Source organism: Anolis carolinensis, chromosome 1 (assembly GCF_035594765.1).
Source record: "Anolis carolinensis isolate JA03-04 chromosome 1, rAnoCar3.1.pri, whole genome shotgun sequence".
NCBI classification, from domain to species: domain Eukaryota; kingdom Metazoa; phylum Chordata; class Lepidosauria; order Squamata; family Dactyloidae; genus Anolis; species Anolis carolinensis.
The window spans coordinates 206,654,666-206,668,514 of NC_085841.1; the positions used below are offsets into that span (position 1 = coordinate 206,654,666).

General features: G+C 42.7%; 2 protein-coding genes and 1 non-coding gene across 4 annotated transcripts in view; all 3 read right to left on the minus strand.

The window, feature by feature from the left end:
* Positions 1-13,849, minus strand: part of hoxd3 (homeobox D3) — a 74,582-nt gene that overhangs the window by 37,434 nt on the left and 23,299 nt on the right. For both annotated transcript variants that reach the window (XM_062964188.1, XM_003226209.4), the window contains exon 2: positions 13,483-13,509. The gene's annotated coding sequence lies outside the window, so the exon portion shown is untranslated. The remainder of the gene's footprint in view (positions 1-13,482; positions 13,510-13,849) is intronic.
* On the minus strand, positions 880-13,472 carry hoxd4 (homeobox D4). The gene is made up of 2 exons (XM_003226210.4): positions 8,365-13,472; positions 880-6,975 (listed from the first exon to the last, which is right to left on the minus strand). Exons 1-2 carry the CDS (start codon positions 8,789-8,791, stop codon positions 6,668-6,670), a joined length of 735 nt encoding a protein of 244 aa, XP_003226258.2. The 5' UTR covers positions 8,792-13,472; the 3' UTR covers positions 880-6,667.
* mir10b (microRNA mir-10b) lies at positions 10,417-10,506 on the minus strand. The gene has a single exon (NR_129828.1). It is a non-coding gene; the product is annotated as a microRNA mir-10b (primary transcript).

Below are 13,849 nucleotides of genomic sequence, written 5' to 3' on the forward strand. Positions count from 1 at the left end.
ACAAAGCCTCCCACCTTACAAACACAGGCCTATGGAATTAGTTACAAATTTCTTTGGATCTGGGCCATACATACTAAAAGAAGTGGAGTACTGCCAAATACAGTAATACATTGAAAGAGAAAGTTTAAGACAGGCAGCAATTGATAAAATTATATGAGTCAATGAAAGTAATAGGAAAAGAAAATAGTATAATAAAAAGCATATTTTAATATAGTTAAATTACTTAATCCAGCCCACTTCCCCATTTCTTTATCCCCCTTTAATGAAATCCAGCCTGGTTAGTATGCTGAAGGGCATTATAGTCTTTGCCTTTAAAACACAAGCATCTTGATTTGGCTGATGTTTACTTGGGAGTGAATTCTTCTGGAACTAGGGCAAGAAGTCCCACTAAATGCCGCCCTGTGGACATGATTCTTAATTCTATTTCTGGTGCAATCTTGGTCATGTTTATTTGGTAGACACTGAACCTGGGGATGAAAGGAATTTACCTCTGACCAAATATAAGCAGATCTGAAATATGAAGGTGCAATTATATGTATTTTAAATAAGGAAGTTCATACCGTTTTGTGGGTTCAAAGTAAATGTCTTTAGAAGTAGGGTGTGAAGCTGCATTTCACTGCATAGTTTTATTGCAATGAGTCACCTGGAAAGTAGTAAGAGGTCAATAGAAACCTAGGTCTTTATGCATACTCATTTAGGAATAGGCTAGAAAAAGCATCACCTTACAGAATAATACATTATTTCTATAAGAGGACCAATACTTCACATGCTTTTTGGTAGGTACCAACAACACTCTGCGTCAATCAAGAGATTCTCCATTTCACGTCTTTCACTGAGTCAAAGACTTGTGTGTGTAGGCAAAACTTAAGACCCCATCAGTTGTATAAATAGTTCTTTAATCAGAGGCAGCAAAAATGGACGGAACAAAATCATTGGCAAAATCTAGAAAACATCTCAGATAACAACAGACAAAGACCGTTGGACAATGCGGGTTTGACCACAAAGGTCAAGGGAGCATACAAGGTTGGATCTGTAATGAGGAAGGTATTCCAGCCCCCTCCCTGCTTTGGAGAAGGGCAGTTACAGCTAAATTAAGAACGATCACTGCCACCACCATCATCTTTGAAAGAGAAGGAAGTGTGGGGCTTGTTTGGTTCATTTTTGACCAAATGTTCACATCTCCGACTGCATCAAATAAGAAATCCTTTGATACTTTGCCACTTTCATCATTCTCTTTCAAGGGTTGACTCAACATAAATGCAACCAGTATACCAGGATTTAAGATCCCCCTTCCCACCCACTCACCCTCCCCATCATGTTCAAAGGAAACTCCTCCCCTTCAACAAGACTTTAAAAGTTTGAACCAAACATTTGTCCAAGAGGACATTAACATTACAAAGGACTTTGGGCCAGTTCTGTTTTCTTCGCACATTCTGGATTCACTTCCTTTAAGTGGAGAGCCATGAATTACAACCCTGTAGTCAAATTTGTCCCATTGGCAGGCTCATTCAAAGACATGTTTACTCGGAAGTAAGTGACACTGGGTTCAAGAGGGAATGATGTCCTTGTAAGCATACTTGTAACCTCCCAGCTCTCTGATTCAACCTGAAGCTGCCATCTTGTCCCATTTGTTGCTGCTGTCACAGTGTGTGTTCTGACTTAATGGGAATTTAAGGCGAACATATCTTGGCAAGATTAATTCAGAGGATGTTGAGTTATATTTTTATCTGAGGATGAGAGAGTGTGATTTGCCCAAGGTCACCCAGTGGGTTTCCATGGTGACAGGGGCATTTGAACCTTAGGGCCCTTCCACACAGCCATATGACCTAAAATATCAAGGCAGAAAATCCCACAATATCTGCTTTGAACTGGGTTATCTGCCATATATTCCAGTTCAGAGAAGAAAATGTGGGATTTTATTCAACTGTGTGGAAGCGGCCTTAGTCTCCTACACCATTCTTCCTTATTCAAACCACTACACCATGCTGATTCATGTCCACATTTGTTGGTGCGATAACTATTAAAATTAGGCTGGATATAGACTGCCATACAACAGTTTCAGAATGCAGATTAACTGCATTAAACTTCACTCATATAATCCAGTTCAATGCAGTTCATCTTCATTATGGACCTGCATAATATGGTATAGTAGATCCAGCCCTAGAGGATTGTGACTGCTGCTGTGGAAGGCTTTCATGGCCGAAATCACTGGGTTGCTGTGAGTTTTCCGGGCTGTATGATCATGTTCCAGAAACAGTCTTTCCTGACGTTTCGCCTGCATCTATGGCAGGCATCCTCAGGGGTTGTGAGATATGCTGGAAACTATGCAAGTGGGATTTATATATCTGTGAAATGTTCAGGGTAGGAGAACTGTCTTTTTGAGGCAGGTTCGAATGTTTTAACTGGCCACCTCGAATAACATTAAATAGCCTTTCAGTTTCAAGGTCTGGCTGTTTACTGCCTGAAGGAATCCTTTGCTGGGAGGTGTTAGCTGACCCTGATTGATTCATGTCTGGAATTCCTCTGTTTTCTGAGTGGTGTTTTTATTTACTGTCTTGATTTTAGCGTTTTTAAATACTGGTACTGAAGCCATTGAAATCCACAAGCATGTGGACAATTTCAACAAAAAGGAGGAAACCATGAAAATGAACAAAATCTCGCTATCAGTAAAACTCAAAAATCAAGACAGTAAATAAAGAAAACAGAGGAATTCCAGACAGGAATCAATCAAGGCCAGCTAACACATCCCAACAAAGGATTCCCCTAGAGAGTACACAGCCGGACTTTGAAACTAAAAGGCTATTCAATGCTAATTAAGGTGGCCAATTGAAACATTCACAGCTGCCTCAAACAGACAAGAGTTCTTTCTCCCACCCTGAACATTCCACAGATATATAAACCCTACTTGACTAGTTTCCAAAAGACCTCACAACCTCTGAGGATGCCTGCTATATATGCAGGCAAAACCTCAGGAGAAAATGCTTCTGGAACATGGCCATACAGCCTGGAAAACTCACAGCAACCCTATTAAAATGAGGTAGGATCTACACTGCCATATAATGCAATTTCAGAATGCAGATTAACTGCATTGAACTTCACTCATATAATCCAGTTCAATAAAAATCATCTGCATTATGGACTCCATATTATGGTATAGTAGATCCAGCCCTAGAGGATTTTGACTGAACAAATACACATTAGGATTATCAGAGGACAGCTCTGTTGAAGTCATGACTTCCTATTAGGAAGCTTTAGAAGGCAAAAATGCGACATACAAACGCACCCCTCTCCTTTGCCTGATCATCTCCCTAACCGCTATTAAGGATTATTATCACTCTTGCCACGGATGCGAAGGGGTACTCCATTTAATTCAGGACTACTTCTGAACCTACTGGGACAAGGCCAGGCACTTACTGCCCCCCCCCCTTAAGGACTGGCCTCTGAACCAAGCTACCAGAGTGGACTGGGCTGTGGAAGGGAAGCCGGGCCTCCTGGCCAAGGCCCGAGGACTTCCTGCCCAAAACAACACGTGCAGTCAAGTGGGATGCGAACGACTGGAGGCCCAAGCCTTAAGTCAACAATAGTCGCCTCTCCCCCCCCCCCCCCCCCTTGTAAACCAAACTAATCTCAGAGCTTCTGTTGAGACGAGGATCTGGAAAGGAGCGAAGGGAAACGTGAGCCTTGGGAACCTTTATTTTTAAGCGGGGGGGGGGGGGAGCTTTAGGATTGTAGCCCCAAGAACTGTAGGCCCTGGTTTTCTTTTATAAAAAAGAGGCAGGGGGACTCTTCTAGGTCCAAGAGGTTAAGGGTTTAGAGGTCATTCCTCCCGGGCTGAAATGCGGGCAAAACCAATAGAAAAACGTGTCCTCTGGATGAACCTGCTTCTCCAATTTAGCCGAACTTCGGTGGAAAAAAAGTGGGAGAGGGAGAGGGAAAGAAGCTTTTCAGCCTCTCGACGTGAAGGCGTCAAGGAAGAAGACGCCTTCACTCTGTATGAACCCGGGCGCTTTTTTTTGTTTGTCCTGGAGACAATGACGCGGATCAGGCAGGAATATCCATCTTTCTATATCAGGATGGGCAGATATTCAGGGGTCTGAGAAGTGGGGCTCTTGGTTCCCAAGAGGGAAAGGGAGGCAGAACAAAGAAGGGGCCCTGGGACCAGGCACAAAGAGCCTCGCGGCTCTCCAGGGTCCCGATCCCAGAGAGCCTTGCAAGCCCTCTCTCCTGGTCGCGCGCAAGAGGCAGGCTTAGTCCAGGGGCAAAAGATGGGTTGGTTCTAGGAAATTGAAATATATTCCGGGGCAGAGGGAGCTGTGCTAGCCAGGAGACCAATCCCAACATGCAAGACTGTCTAGTTAAAACCTCATAAAGGTGTTGATCAAATATAAATTGCGAGATGGATCTCAGCTCAGAGACACATGCCCTCACCTTCTCACCTTCTCTCTCTCTCCTCACACTTTTTTGTGAAAACATCCCATTGCTAAGAGGCAAAGATCCCCCAATCTGATGACCCTTCCATACATCCATAGAACGCAGAATATAAAGGCAGAAAATTTCACAATATCTGCTTTGAACTGGGATATCTGAGTCCACACTGCCATATATTCCGAAAATGCCCTTCAAGATGCAATCCATATGGATATTAAACCCCACTGCTTGCTTCCGAGTAAACATGCCTAAGCATGGCTTGGAAATGTAAGAGGGAGAGATGGGCTGCATATATGAGAGTAGTCTGTATGAGTTGTCCTTCCTGTCGCTGTTGATGTGGCTTGGGTGTACTGCTTTTTTTTTTCCTCCGAAGTGTAAATTAGAGGAGCTACCCTTTCACTCTTTTTATGTCCTGACATTATTTAGTTACATTCTCTTCATCAAAACCTGTTTGCTTTTAAAATAATCAAAACCAAAACATATTGGTTTGGAAAACAGGAATGGATGCTCAAGTAGTTCATCCCGACCTGTTATTTCCCTTAAAATGCCCTTCAAATATACCCAAATTTTCCCCATTTGGCTTTTAATTTAAAAAATCCTGGCTCTCTCCATCCAAATCAATTCCAACCCATCTGGTTTTCGTTTCCTTTTACTTTTACGACTAAATCAGCACAACACTTTGAATCCAGATATGATAAAGGAAAACACATCACATCACCTCTCCAGAGTACAAAAAATCGCTTGCAATGTGTTGTAGAAGGCTTTCATGGCCGGAATCACTGGCTTGTCGATTGTTTTCTGGGGTGCATGGCCACGTTCCAGAAGCATTCTCTCATGACGTTTCACCTGCATTCTATGGCAGGCATCCTCAGAAATTGTGAGATCTGTTGGAAACTAGGCAAGTGGGGTTTCTATATCTGTGGAATCAGATATATAATGAACCTTCCACAGATATATAAATCCCACTTGCTTACTTTCCAACAGACCTCACAATCTCTGAGGATGCCTGCCATAGATGTGGGCAAAACGTCAGGAGAGAATGCTTCTGGAACATGACCATATAGCCCGGAAAACTCACAGCAACCCACTAGCTTGCAATATTCGCTATTTTTGTTTCTCTCTCTCTCTCTCTCCTTTGTTTTGTTTATTTCCAATCTGTTTTCAAATTTACCCACCATTTCCCACTGACTCCAAATACAAAGTCTGAACGAAAAGGAAAAGGTTTTGAGACCATTTAATTCCAAAAGGATATCAGATTTCGTCCCCATCTCTAAATCCTAGAACACATTTTTGCTATGTACAGAAGATGCCGAGAAAACTGCGGAGTTGGAAGGGAAAGGGGACAATTATTATTTTATTTTTACAAACAAAATCACAATCAGCTTTGTAGGATGGGAGGAAGAATACTCGATTCACCCTCTCTGGGGTTTGTTTTGGTTTTGGTTTCTAACTTTCCCCCCAACAAACAAATAAATAAATATACTAACACGTTTTTTAAAAAACACACAATTAAAACAACCCGTTTCATTTTCTTTAACAAAAAATTCTGAAAAGTCAGAGGAAGAGAAAGGGACCCTTTCCTTGAAAACAGACCGCGTTTTTCATAAATCACTCCCAAAGATCTCGCAACCACTGAGGATGCCTATCATAGATGCAGGCGAAACGTCAGGAAAGAATGCTTCTGGAACATACAGCCTGGAAAACTCACAGCAACCCATTCTCAAAGAGATCGGTTTGGGACTTACCAAAAAAGAGTAACCCCCGAAGAGTGTCTGGAAGTGGGGCCAAAACCAGAGAAAAATAGGCAAATGATAACCCACCCCAAGCTTCCACTTGTAGATTGCAGGCGCAACACCAGCAATGGCGCGTTTGTTGTGTGTCTGTCCACCGAGGTTTATTTAAAAATATTTCTCTTTTATAGCTATATAGATATATTTATATCACTTTCTCACCACCTGGATGCAGTTTGTTTGTTGGTTGGTTTGATTTGGTTGTCCGTTCCTGCTGTTGAGCAAGATGCCTAGGAAGGAAGGAAGACGACAACCCCCGTTGGGTTTGTCTCCAGTACCTTAACGCCGGGTTAGGACCCTTCGGGAGTTGTTGTCCTGGTGTGGACGCAGCTCGAGAGGAGCCCACGAGGGAAGAGGGTCTGAGGGTCCTTCCCTCCCAGTCCTTGCCTCCGGAGGGCCTCCGTGCCTGTCCCCTTTAGATCCGAACTGAGGAAGCGGACCTCAGGGCCTTACAAAGTCGTCAAGTCCGCCTGGCGGTCCTTGGACACGGTCTGTAGGTGTTGGGCTGGAGCCGAGGAGGAGGAGGAGCGGCCCTTGGTGTTGGGGAGCTTGTGGTCCTTCTTCCACTTCATGCGCCGGTTCTGGAACCAGATCTTGATCTGCCTCTCGGAGAGGCACAAGGTGTGGGCGATCTCGATCCGGCGGCGTCTGGTCAGGTACCGGTTGAAGTGGAACTCCTTCTCCAGCTCCAGGACCTGCTGCCGCGTGTAGGCGGTCCGGGAGCGCTTCGGTTCTCCTCCGGTGTAATTCGGATTCACTGCGGGGGGAGGCGGGTGATAAAACATTACAACCTTCATCACCAGCTTTCATCCCACCCCAGAAACGAGGGCTGGATCTACACTGCATTGTAGGGTCGGTGTAGAACCATGTAATGCAGTTCAAACTGCATTATATACAAACTGCATCAAATATTATATAATGTAGCCATATAATGCATTTTGAACTGCCTGAAATGGTCAGTGTAGAACCATATGATGCAGTTAGAACTGCATTATATAATATAATCTAGATTATAAATATTATATAAGATATATAATGTAGCCTAATATAATATTATTTTTTTCGTATCAGGAGCGACTTGAGAACTTCTGGTGTGAGAATTGGCTGTCTGCAAAGATGTTGCCCAGGGGACTCCAGGATGTTTTGATGTTTTACCATCCTGTGAGAGGCTTCTCTCATGTCCCTGTATTGGGAGCTAGAGCTGACATAGGAGAGCTCACCCCTCTCCCCAATTCGAACCTCCAACCCTTCTGTCAGCAGTCCTCTTGGGACATGAGTTTAACACATTGCGCCAAGGGGGCTCCATACTATAAAAAATATAATATAATATAATGCATTTGAACTGCATCTTATGGTTCTACACCGACCATCTCAGGCAGTTCAAATTACATAATATAATATAGATTATAACTATTATATATAAGATATAATGCAGTCTAAATATAATATAATATAATATAATATAATGCATTTGAACGGCATCATATGGTTCTTCACTGCATTATATAATATATTAGAGATTATAAATATTATATATAATATATAATGCAGTCTATATAATATATAATAATATATTATAATTATGATATTTATAATCTTTATCATATAATGCAGTGAAGAACCACATGATGCAGTTCAAATGCATTATATTATATTATATTATATTATATTTAGACTGCATTATATCTTATATATATGATAATAGAAGAGAAGGCATTTTGAACGGCATCATATAGTTCTACACTGACCATCTAATTCAGTTCGAACTGGATTAGATGGTAGTGAGGATCCAGCCGATGCTTGACTCTCCCAATGAACCCCACTTCCCACTCTGTAAACACCACTGCATCTGTTGCTACGACCAGATGGGCATCGTGTATGTACCCCTTTCTCCTCCCTCCTTCTTTCCTTTGGATGAGTCTCTTTAAAAATCTCCAGCGTCTGTCTTTGAGAGACACTGGAGCGAGCCCCCAGCCAGCCAACATCTCTCTGAAGCATCTCTCCTTTCGGCCCGAAGCCACATGGCCGCGGGGCCTGTTTATTTCCTCTGCCACGAACACTGAGGGGCTCCCTGGGCCCATCTCCTGGCGGGGATCTCGGAGGGGGGGGGGCGAGGGGGGGGGGGACAGCGGGAAGCTATGCTCACCCGAGTTCACGTGGACCTTCTTCATCCAGGGATAAACCACCGCGGGCTGCTTCAGGGCCGCCGGGGACCCGTTGGCGGGGTTTTTGAGGCCGGGTTGCTGTCCGCAGGGCCTGGGAGGCTCCGGGAAGGGCCCCTGCGGCCGGGGCTGCTCCTGCCCGTGACCCCGAGGCGGAGGAGGAGGCGGCGGCGGAGGAGGCCCCCCAGCCGGTCCCGGGGCATCTCCGCCGCATCCGAAGGGCTGCTCTCCGTAGTTGGGCCGCGGATAGATGCCCTGGTGCTGGAAAGCCGGCGGGCCCGGCGGCGGGGCTGCCGAGTAGTAGTCCGAAGCACCCTGCTCGCCCAGGTAGCTGCTCTGCAAGTACTCCTCGCAGGGCGGGAATTTGGGGTCCACGTACTTCGAGTTCACCATGTACGAACTCATGGCCATTAATTTCGGGGAGGTGGAAAATACTAATTTTTTTCTCCCTCTCGTGTTGTCTTTTTTTTCCTCCCCCCCTTCCCCACAAAGCCCTCCTACTTGCTGTCAACTGAATAAAGTTGGCCGCCCACGTGACCCGCGCAGCCAATGGCGAGGCGGGGAGGGTGATCACCGGATTTCGTGTGTGTACCTCATAATTTCACAAATTTCTCTAAATAATATAAGGGGGAAGGGGGGGAACACCCGCATGCGGTCATGCGTGGTGCCTCCCCGAAGAAGAAGAGGTAGCAATGCCACGAACCGGCTCCTTGTGACAACTCCCACAACCCCATCCGCCCTCGACCTCCCCCCCCCAACCAAGCCAAGCAAAGCCCCCACCCCAGGTAAATCAACGTCTATTGTCTCCATTGACTTTGCTAACATCTGGTGCCTTGTGGTTTAAATGGTGGACACGACCTGGCTACGTTTGGGCCAAGAAAAGCCAACTCAGTGAAGACAGAGGAATGGAGCAAGCCTTGACTCTCAGGAAAAGGAGGAGGCGACCTCAAACAAGTGGGGCTCGAAGTACAATTGATCTGCCTTGCCTTTGTTTGGTCGGGGTCAACCAAAAGTTACCCAGGATCTCGCTGGGCAGAATAAAAAAAATAATCAGGCAATGAGTAACCAGGGTCGATTTTTACCCGGGAATGGTGACAACAAAGATCTTGTTTCAAAACAACTAACCCCACCTATTCACAAAAAATATTCGCGAAAATCATCATGAGAATATTCAAATTAAATAATCACAAAATAGTCACAAAATAATCATGAAAATATTCACAAAACTAATCATGAAACTATTCATAAAAATATTCCCAAAAATAGCCATGAAAATATTAACAAATCATATTCACAAAATAATTACAACAATATTCACAAAATATTCAGATGGCAAGGAACTGTTGGGAGAGTTATGAAGTTCAGCTATTCATGTGTGTGTGTGTATTCACGACATTCAATTTGTATTAGACCATTCCCATATTCAGTTGCGATTTACAGGTTCTGCATTCCCAGAACCTGTAAATCGATACTATTGTTCCCAACGTTTAGAATAAAAATATGGGGGGGGGGAGGGGGGGAATCAGGACATGGGAAAGGGAGTGTGCGGTTTAGCCATCTTTTTATCATCATTATTATAATTGCATCATCTAGAATAATACAACCTCTGAGTATGCCTTCCATAGATGTGGGCGAAAGATCAGGAGATAATGCTTCTGGAACACAGTCCGGAAAAATCACAGCAACCCAGTGATTTCGGCCATAAAAGCCTTCGCCAACACAATACACCTATCTCTTTTATTATTATTATTATTATTATTATTATTATTATTATTATTATTACCACCACCATTATAATCAGAATTGTTGTTGTTGTTGGAAGCATTTAGCTGCTCAGGTAGATATTTTCCCCCAGATTCTTGGTGCTAATAATTATATGTATATGGACAAGTTTATGATAGGATGCATGACTAAACAACAGAGAAGGCGCTGTGACGAAATGTCCTTGGCTCTAGAAAATACAGCATCCAGCATTGCATCTCTCTTGGGATTTCTTCTACCTGTGAAACTTCTAACCATTTGCAGAAAAGTGAAGTTTTTGCATCGACCATATATTCCCCTAGAATCGAATCTGTGACTGTGTAAATACCACACAAATTCGGTTCTACAGGGTATATATAGACAACGTAATAACATTCTGTTTTTCATCTTACTCAAGGTGACAAAAGGCAGGTCTCTGCAATGTCCGGATCCCTTTGGTTTTCTTCCGAGGAATCCATACTACTTTCTGTTGGGGGTAAAAGTCTGGGATCACGGGTGGGAAAAAATGGGATGATTTCACGAGAGAAGATCCATCTCCCCACCACCCTATCCCCAAACACCCGAAAAATAATAAAAAGTCCCCAGACACATGTATTATTATCGTTATAAATATACCCCAACGACGGATTTGTGATCTTTGAAGTGACAAAGCTACGGATGTGTTTCGGCATTTAAATGGGCTCTGGAGGAAATGGAATTTCCTTGATGATAGATGATGGCTGCTCACAAGAATATGGAGTGTTTTTTTCATTGATTTGATATAGTAGTGGTATTAATAATACTATTTGAAATAATACTATTTAATAATATTAAATAATAATGTTAATAATAATATTTGAAATAATACTATTTGAAATAATGGTGGTATTAATAATACTAACAAGATCAAATTATGGTTTCAAATTAAAATAAAACACTGCGGAAAGGATTGACTCTCAGTACACAAATCTAACTTTCTCTTAAAACAAAAGTAATGCCTTGACTTTTGACGCCTTCCACCTAATAGGGAAATCTATCTGGGTCTCAGTTTTTCGGATAGTGGCGTTTATGGTGAAGGGCAGGGCGGGGTCATTCTAAATCATTTACAAACAAATCCCAGTGTTTCATTATTTCTGCGTTGTCGACAGCAACAGACTGGAGTCCAAAAGTTCATGTATTGTGGATGACCCGGTCTTGTTGTCAATCCCCTCTCTTCTCTCTCTCTCTCTTGCTCCTTCCCTCCACTTTTCTGACCAGCGATAAAGAATAGGGGTTTTTAGATCTGTGGAGGGCATCAAACATCGTGAGTCGTTGGTTTCCCAAGGAGAGAACTGCTCTTTTTCTTGGGTTTTGGAGGGAGGGCTTTTATTTCAAGGAAGATGGTCTTCTTATAATGGAAAGAGGAGATCAAACTGGTCTTTAGATTCACTTCAACTCTCTTTTCTGAGGCCCCTTCCACACAGCTGAATAAAATCCCACATTTTCTGCTTTGAACTGGAATATATGGCAGCGTGAACAGAGATAACCCAGTTCAAAGCAGATATTGTGGGATTTTCTGCCTTGATATTCTGATTTATATGGCTGTATGGAAGGGCCCTGAGCTGCTTAAAGCCTTATCTTTCTTTTTTCCGAAAAGCATTATAGTTCCTTATTACAAGACTGGGCGAGTTCTTCCTTGTCTTGCTGCTGTTGGTTAATAAGTTTTCAACCACAAAACACATTAGCAGCCAGCTCTACAGAAAATCTGTGTTTCTTTTCGGACAAAATATGTTGCTTTTGAGAGAAGAGGCAAAAGAACAGGATAGAAATCAGTGAGCGGAGCCAAAGATCTCTCGCAGATATTTCGAGCAATAGCACAAATTTTCATATTTGTTAGACGCTGTGACCTGTGTTTCACCTTATGGTAGAGACTTGTTCAGACAGGTCAAAGCCAAAGGAGTTATTGATGAACAAAAGCGTTAAATATTCACCTCCTGCTCAACTGCCCATGCAAATTCTTTTGATCCATCGGGCCTTTTTGTGTTCTGGTTCATAATCAGTATACTCAAGCTACGTTTAAGGAAGATTTTGCCCCCTTTTAAGAAAAAGAAAGAGAAGAACAGAATGGGAAATAAAAGAAAGGGAGCCTTGTTTCTCCGCCAAAGCAAACTGAAGCCAGAGCAAAAGAGCTCTCCACAACACAAGAAAATCTGTCTCCTTCAGGGTAGTGGTTTAGAGTGATCAGAATTCCATACACACCAACAATATAATTTCAGTGTTATACAGAACGATCCGAAATATTGGCCTTGGATTTAAACTAAGCAAGATACACTTCACAAAGCCAGAGGAAAGGGTGGAGGAGACACTAAGTGGCACAAAATGAGTTTAGAGATTCAGCAACCCAAATTGTTTAGGAAAGTAGAACATTGTAGGCTAAAATACATCAAAACATATAATAGTGCCACAGTAGCTGTACAAATAGGTGATGCAAAAACCATTTAATAAATAACCATCGCCTTTTTTCGTTCCTTCCTCCCCCTTTGTCCAGATGGAGGCATTTCTCTGGCCCCTCCTTATCACAAACCTAAGCTGCAGTTGAACCATTCCCACTCAGTTCAAATTGTCACATTATCCCCTTTTCCTGCTGTGATGCGTATAAATGTCAGCCTGTCTTGGGGACACTTAAAATGCCACCAAATCATTACAGCGCTAAGCAATAGCATCATCGCATCACCTTGTCTGGGGCTGGATCTACACTGCCGTATCAGTCAATGTAGATCCACATAATGCAGTTCAAACTGCATTGTACATGCAGTTCAAACTAGATTATATGGCAAAGTAGATCCAGCCTTAATCTCAAACAGATTAGAATATGTGTCACAGTTGACAATAAGGAGCAAAATAAATTTGTTTAGGCACAAGGAAGGGGCCAATCAACATTTTTTAAAGCCACCAGCCTTATTGGAATATCACTTCACCCTTCAAAGGGACGTTGCATCTACAGTGAAAGAGAAGCAAAGGTTCCTGAGCATTTGCTGGAGCAGATGCTTCATAGCCTTTTCCTATTAAAAGGGCTAATCCTGCTCCTGAGCTGGAAGGTCCTGAGGAGAAGTCAGAACATGACACCTGGCACCTGTGCAACCCTGTAATGTCCCTCCTTGGAGTGTGTACCATCAGTCTTTGCTGCCATTTGCCAACATACACGTGGAGCACTGGCGAGGAGGTGAGAAGAAAGTCACACTGAAGCCTCCAGGACAAACAAGCCTCATAGAAACACACCAAGAATGAATGATCTCTTCCTACCACGTCAGCAGCTCAAGGTAATGCTTGAAAACCACCACAGCATATAGATAAATGCATATATTTTGCAAGAATGTACTTACTGTAGGCGTCCTTCCATTGTCCCGAACCTGTTGCAATTAAAAAAGAGAGAAAGAAGATGAAGAAACTTGTATCTGATAATATTCCACATTCTGTATTGATTATATTGAACATTATTGCCACCTTCCTTGTGTATTTAAAGTGTTATTATTATTATTATTATTATTATTATTATTATTATTATTATGTATCCCTGCTGAGAACACAAGGCTGCATTAAAAAGGAAAGTTAGCATACCTTTTCTGACTAGTGATTATTATTTTATTAGTTTTGCCATGCTTTTAAAAAAATATTATTTAAAGAAAGGAATCAGAATTAAACCTTTTAGCACAGCATATGTATTTTGGATAGATCTTTTGGATTATCAGT

Excerpts from the sequence above, each read along its gene's own strand:
- hoxd4 (XM_003226210.4), bottom strand. The coding sequence starts at position 8,791 with ATGGCCATGAGTTCGTACATGGTGAACTCGAAGTACGTGGACCCCAAA. Across the intron at positions 6,976-8,364 it reads GAAGGTCCACGTGAACTCGG|TGAATCCGAATTACACCGGA; the intron begins GTGAGCATAGCT and ends CTCCCCCCGCAG.